The following is a 6957-nucleotide window of genomic DNA, read 5'->3' as shown; positions in this document are numbered from 1 at the left end:
AAATGGCGGTTTGTAACCGCCATTATTTCCAGATAAAATGGTGGTTTTTTATATTGTTTAAAATGGCGGCTGTAACTGCCATTTTTACCAGGATGTTGAGACATCACTTCTGTTTAAAATGGCGGTTGGAAACCGCCATTTTTACCATTATAACCGCCATTTTTACCAGGTTATAATGGCATCTTTTGTGTTAAAATGGCAATTTCTAGCCGCCGTTTTTACCAGATTATAATGGCATCTTTTGTGTTTAAAATGGCAGTTTTTAACCGCCGTTTCTACCAGCGTATAATCGCATCATTTTCATTTAAAATGGGGTTTCTAACCGCCGTTTGTACCTAATTATGATGACAATTTTATGCTTTTTAAAATAAGATTGAAACTACCAATTTAAAGTGATATTTTCGAAACTTACTTTAAAATCTTGTAATAACCAGAAGGCATAATCATAAATCAAACATCATAAGATGATTTTTAATTCATACATAATCAAAAAGTCATAATCCAAGTCATAATTGAAATGTCATAATTCAAAAACAAAGTATCAAAGTAACATTTTTCAATAATACGTCTTAACATATAATTCTGAATATACGTCTTAACATATTAAGCATGGTCATGCTTCCTTGTTGCTTGCTCCAAATGACCTACTTCCTAACTCTTTTGGTGATGGAATCTCACTCTCCTGATCCAATCCCTATAACAAAAATATAATTATTATGAGCATAAGAAATACAAGAAAAGGGCATATATTGATATACATTTTAAGTCTGATTTAATTTATAAGAAAAGGCATATATAAAAGAACACACATTTGTCAAACTTTAGAGACTAAAAAATATAGTATAAAGTAAAATTAAATCTTTTTTTTTCAGTAACAGCACTCAGCACAACTTTAAAAACCTTTTTTGTACACATGACAACTTGAATAGTAAAAAAACAAGAAAGTTTTGTTCCAACTTATTGATTTCTGGTTTAGTTTTGATCCTTTAGATTTTCTCCATGCAGGGCACAGAAAAGGGATTCTTCATTGATGCCAAATTTAAATGCCAAATTCTTCAATTCTGGGTTTCCCATGCAAGAGATTAAGCCCAGTCTTGGATTTTCTTTGGTTGATGGGCTTGGAAGTAATGGTGGGCAAGTAGAGAATAATGATAATCATAATAATGGGAGGCTTTGGTTCCCTTTTGGAGAAATCAAGCATCACCACCATCATCAGCTTTCAGCGGCAGTAATTAGTTATTGGTGTTGAACTTGACCAAAACAACAAACAACAAGCTGGGAACAATTCAACTGGGTATTGGACTGGTATTATTGGTGAAGGCTCATCATGGTAATTAGTTATTAATTAAGAAGAAAATTAATGATGACAATCATGCAATGCATTCATCTGATCTTCTTAATTATATATAATCTGCTTGAAATTGCTCAGAGAGAAGCTAACACGGTAGGATGTATATGGTTATTATTACTTGCTCTTAATTTGTATACATTTTAGCTCTTGTTTAATTTGCTATTTCAACAATGTGAGGGTTTACTATCACTCTAGCATAAGCTGGCACTACTACTAATTATATCATAAGCAGCAACAAGAAACTATATCAATATTCAACATATTTGTATTCAATAAGAGACTATGAACCTAAGAAAAAAACTGATGAAGATAAAGCAAAGGAAAAAAAAGAGGATAATTGTATTTGTACCTGTGAGATTTGTTGAGTAGGGAACATTCCAGCCAATTGTATTGGAATTTTACCTCCTTCCTTAGAAGCAATATAGGAGACTAGCGCTTGCAATTGCGCTTTAACGGTATCCAACTCTTCTTGCACGTTTGGACCACAAGTAGATGATGTGCCAGCATCATTTGAAGAACCTAAATTTATTTGACTAATCCTTGTAGTGTTGTTCTTGAAAGTAATTGTTGGAACAGCTCCCATACCTAAACCTCGAACACGACCAGGGTGCTCTTTCCCAAAAACTACTCCAAGAGCATCAAGAGGAGAATTAACAGTTAATTCCATCGATTGTTGGCTGCTATGTACTTCAATCTTCTCCTACATATATAAAAAGAAAGAGAAAGAATCAAAAATAGTATTATCTTATAAAAAAGAAAGAAAAAGAAATACAAACAAGTTACTTATTGCACTTTAGTCTTACCGCTATTTCTTCAGCCTTTTCATTAACATAACTTCCATCTATTTTCTTGTGAGTGATGTCCCACATTTGAACCCTACTAACTTCTTTTCCCGTCTCTTCCGTCTAAAATTTAAGAAAAGTAGAAAGACTTGATCAAAAAATAGCAGCCTACTAACTTAGATTAGATATCCAGAAAATTAAGAGATGATGCATGCATTATATTTGAGATAGATTAGATATGCATGCATTAATTGATTACCAATTCAGTCCTTCTTCTTGCAATTGATTTAGCACCTGAAGTATGAGGAATTATTTGTTTTTGCCAAATTTCTTGATTCCTCTTACAAAGTTTCTGCAAGTTAAATTTGGACACAATTATTACATTAGTTTGTTTAGTTAATAATGGAAAACTGAAGTGAATACACACGAACAACTATGATAATAACCACTCTTCAATTGCAGAGGGCAACTAGCATAGAATATAGACGAATTTAGACCAGCTATTAGATGCATCATTCACTTCTGCATGTAAATTTATAGCAATATTCACTTCTGCATGTTAACCGCAAGAACCATCATCTTTCAAAACTGACTTAAATAGGGTAAAGATGTGCACTAACCACAGCAATTTAGGACTAAAATAAACAAAGACTGTACCACTATTTAAGACTGCCCCGCAGCCAATAGTTCAATTGTAAAAATAAAGATCAGAACCTCTAGAAACTTTAGAGACACCCAAAAATCAAAATCACTCTTCAACAACATTGACTAGTTCATATTCAATTATATATATTCCAAAGGCTGTAAAAAAGGACAACATTTAACTAGGAGAGTAATTACTTACCTAAGTTTCAGGCTTCAAACGATATTCTACGAATAAAGCCCATTGATCAGGAGCAATATCTTCTGGTGCATTATTTATGATCTCAGTTTTACTCAACCTCGGATCATAAAAATCATTCCAAAGCTTTATCCTATGTTCGCTCTATTTTTTGCCAAGCGATTGGAGCAAAAATTGTTTGGCCAAGTTATCACTCACTTTGAAGCAAAATCGAGCCTTCAATATTATAAAGAATATATATTAACCAGCAAATATAATTAAATAATGGCAAAGAAATAAGCTTTAGAGTTTGAGTAATCTTCTTACTAGGAAAAAAAATATTCCATTGATTTTCAAAAAAGCTTGCTGGAATGTCTGACCACTTGTCAAAACTGATTGGAAATGCTACACAATCAGTGGCCAATTGTCCACAAACTCCTGCAAGGAGTCCAGCTGCTTCTCCTATTGCTGCATGATGTTTATCAAAATTGACAACTATGCGCAAACCTTCTGTCAAATTATGCACATCCTTCGCTAATAAATGAAGGCGTGTACTATCTTCGTATTCATCTAAAATAGACAAATGAGTATAAATAAATGAGTAAATGAGCGACTAAAGAATAAAATAAATAAAATTCATGTTGTATGTTGGACAGCAACATAAGTAGATAAGGCAACATATATAAAGTGGACAGCAACATTCTTTTCTTCATCATATATAATATAAACTACTTCTAATAATTTCAAGGAACCAGCATGCCAATAACTAGCTAAGGGTATCACAGAATTCAATTTCTATTTTCAATCCTTTCAAACTAATTCATATATAACATCTATACATCTAAAAATACTAATAGAACATCTATACATACCTATGGCATCAATAGTCCAATAATGTTTAGATTCATGTCCACGTTTACGTTTAGGTTCGGATGGATGCTCAGATATAGTTGGAGCAACTGATGATGGCTCAGAAGAATTTGAAGCTGCCGACTTGTCTCGGGAGGAACTTGCAGCTGCTGCCAACTTGTCTTGGGAGGAACTTGCAGCTGCTGCGGACTTGTCTCGAGAGGAACTTGCAGCTGCTGCCGACTTGTCCCGGGAGGAATTTGAAGCTGCCAACTTGTCTCGGGAGGAATTTGAAGCTGCCGACTTGTCTCGGGAGGAATTTGCAGCTGCTGCCGACTTGTCTCGAGAGGAGTTTGCAGCTGCTGCCGACTTGTCTCGGGAGAAATTTGTAGCTGCCAATGTGTCTCGGGAGGAATTTGCAGCTGCTGCGGACTTGACTTGTGATGCATTTGAAGCTGCCGACTTGTCTTGTGATGCATTTGGTCATGGCTTTGTCACTTATTCTATATAAGCACTTTATGTGATACAAACTAATCAAGAAAGACAGTTTTGAATACTTTGTTCACCCTTCATACAGTGGTTCATTACCATCTTCCAACAACTTATAAAATTCTACATTTTCTCCACTATGCTCTTCATCTCCATCTCCATCTCCATCTTCATTCAAGTCAGATCCAGCGACTCCAAACGCGTCATTGAGCATTGTTACCATTGGATGCTGATATGTCGAATCATCTTGTACAATATGACTAGTTTGATAAACTTGTGACCCAACTCTAACTGCTTCTTCACCATACCAATACCAAACTTTGTAGTTTTCTGGAAATGGCTTGACTATTAAATGTTCAAAAACTTTCTCTCTTGTTTGCCACTTGCAAAAACCACACACCGGACAAGGACATTTAATCTGACGACCCGCGAGAGACCGATGCTCAAAAGCAAAATCCAAAAACTTGTTTAAACCATCTTTATACTCATGCGTGGTTCGTGGTTTTCCAATCCACGACTTATTGATTGACATGACTAAGAGGGACTACAAATAGGGATTTAAAAAATTAAAAGTCTATATATATTCTAAAGGTAAGAAAATTATTCTTGTATGTGCAAATTAGATATTAAACAAATACTTAAATAGTATTCTAAAAGAAACTATAAAAAAATTATAATTACCTCTTTCAAATGATAATTTTGTGGCTGTAACAGTGACTTTGTGAATTTTTCCTTCTCAAGTAGTTGTATATATGATCTAAAGAAGATGCTGGGTAAGTTAAGAAGCTAAAGAAGACATTACTCATCAATCTGAAAAACAGAAATAGTATATTAATCTCACATAAAAAATTATTAATTGCCTTTTAATTTTATCATTTAAAAAATGTATTTAAAAAAAAAAAAAGAAGAAGAAACAAATAATAGATTTGGAGGGAAATAAGGAGACTAAGGTACCTGAAATATCAACAACAACAATGAATAGCAAGTAAATCAATGAATGGGGAAAAAAAGTAATAGCATTAACATAGTCTATATTTAAATGAAGTGTTTAATAGTTGGAATGTCATAATTCATAGATTATCTCCTACTGTCTTCTAGAACACAAACTACTACTGTCTCCTGTTGCACATTAATAATGAGAAAAGGAATATATACATATGCATATGCTCATCTGACCCTAATTTTCGAACCTAAACAAATACATACTCTATCTATGATGACTCAGATAGGTAAGGGAGTGAACTGTAACCATATCAAACTTTTGTATGTAAGTGACTTTTTTTATAATTCTCCTTTTGTTTAGTTAATCTGCTAGGCAAAATGTTGTGATTATCTCTAATATATAAAATAGGATTCGAATTTCAAATACTTCACTAATTTAGTAGAGAGATGCTCAAATTAAATAGAATGCACTTTAAAATTGATTAGTTATTAAAATAAGTTAGTTATTTCATTTTTCTTTTTTCCTTTTTACAATATGTCATTTGAAAGTAATCAAGTTGTAGTGAGTTATTAAAATCAGTTTGCAATTGAGTGCAACAACAACAACTATAATCAATGTCAAATTTTGACTAGTTAATAAGCTCAAAAACTGCAGCACAGATTAGATTTCTCATGTACCTAGTAAACTTATTTGTTTATTTGTGTAACAAAATTACATGAAATAGAGGATATTATTTTTGATAAATTAAGTGTAAGAACATAAGGAAAACATTGCCTTTGTACCTTTATGAAAGTTTTAACATTGTGTATCATTTTGTAAAAAAAGTATAATTCCCAAATTTCAAAACTGAATTTCTCTACCAAAAAAATTTCAAGAGACAAAAAATTGAAGTACTTAACAGTTTAGTCAGTTGTAGCATGATACTCAGTTTCACTACTTTATATTTTGCACATTAACTACTGAAAATGAATATATTGTCTGGAATTTGAATTCAGACATACTCTTCTGATTAATCTGAGCAATCCGAAAATAATTTGACTCAGACACCAATAGTAAGCTACAAGAGTTCAGTAAGAGAAGATGACATTGAAAGAGGGCGAAAAATAAAAATGAAAAAATGAAAGCCTAATTGTTTCTTTCTTGTTTTAGCACTCAAGTCTCAACTAATGAATGATAATGTTTTAGAGGCTCTTCAACCATGACTTTCTGCAACACAAACCATACCTGATTGAAATTGAAGACACAGCAGTGTGGAGCAGATAGAAAAAATTCACATTTTCAATAGAACTAAGAGGATAAAAAGAATCCAACTTGTAACAAATCAGCCAGTTCAAAAAAGTTAAATGTTACATAAACACATCCAAATCAAGAACTGGTTGAACTGTAATACTAAAAATTAGTAATCCACAGCATGATGGGACCTGAGTGGGCTACACAGCTTAAAACATAAAATTGAAGCTGCAATTATACTACTGGCAGGTACATAAAAAATCTAATTTGGACATTGACACAAATAAACAAATAAGTTCCAGCAACACAGCAACCCATCAGTATATGCAGCAACAAATTAGGATGACATTGATGTTCCAGCATATATTTAAACAGCTCTACTAAAATTTAGAGGCAAGGAAAGTCCAGAAACAATATGACAGGCACAATCAAGGAGCAGGAAATGACCATCAGAAATTACAATTTCATCAATTTTGGCCATAACCCAATTAAA

General features: G+C 33.0%; 2 protein-coding genes across 3 annotated transcripts; both read right to left on the bottom strand.

Moving 5' to 3' along the window:
* Positions 498–2158, bottom strand: LOC107633208. 2 transcript variants are annotated; one of them, XM_021118943.1, is made up of 2 exons: positions 1701–2158; positions 498–694 (listed from the first exon to the last, which is right to left on the bottom strand). In XM_021118943.1, the coding sequence occupies exons 1-2, from the start codon at positions 2016–2018 to the stop codon at positions 614–616; spliced, it is 399 nt and encodes a 132-aa protein (XP_020974602.1). In that variant the 5' UTR covers positions 2019–2158; the 3' UTR covers positions 498–613. The 2 variants fall into 2 exon arrangements, with proteins under 2 accessions (XP_020974602.1, XP_020974604.1); XM_021118945.1 differs by having other exon boundaries at positions 1754–2158.
* Positions 3128–4823, bottom strand: LOC110269463. The gene is made up of 5 exons (XM_021117307.1): positions 4391–4823; positions 4047–4269; positions 3826–3980; positions 3281–3523; positions 3128–3190 (listed from the first exon to the last, which is right to left on the bottom strand). The coding sequence occupies exons 1-5, from the start codon at positions 4821–4823 to the stop codon at positions 3165–3167; spliced, it is 1080 nt and encodes a 359-aa protein (XP_020972966.1). The 3' UTR covers positions 3128–3164.

This window comes from Arachis ipaensis, chromosome B03 (assembly GCF_000816755.2).
Source record: "Arachis ipaensis cultivar K30076 chromosome B03, Araip1.1, whole genome shotgun sequence".
Taxonomy (NCBI): domain Eukaryota; kingdom Viridiplantae; phylum Streptophyta; class Magnoliopsida; order Fabales; family Fabaceae; genus Arachis; species Arachis ipaensis.
Note: the sequence above shows the minus strand (reverse complement) of the source record. Positions and strands in the feature narration are given on the sequence as shown.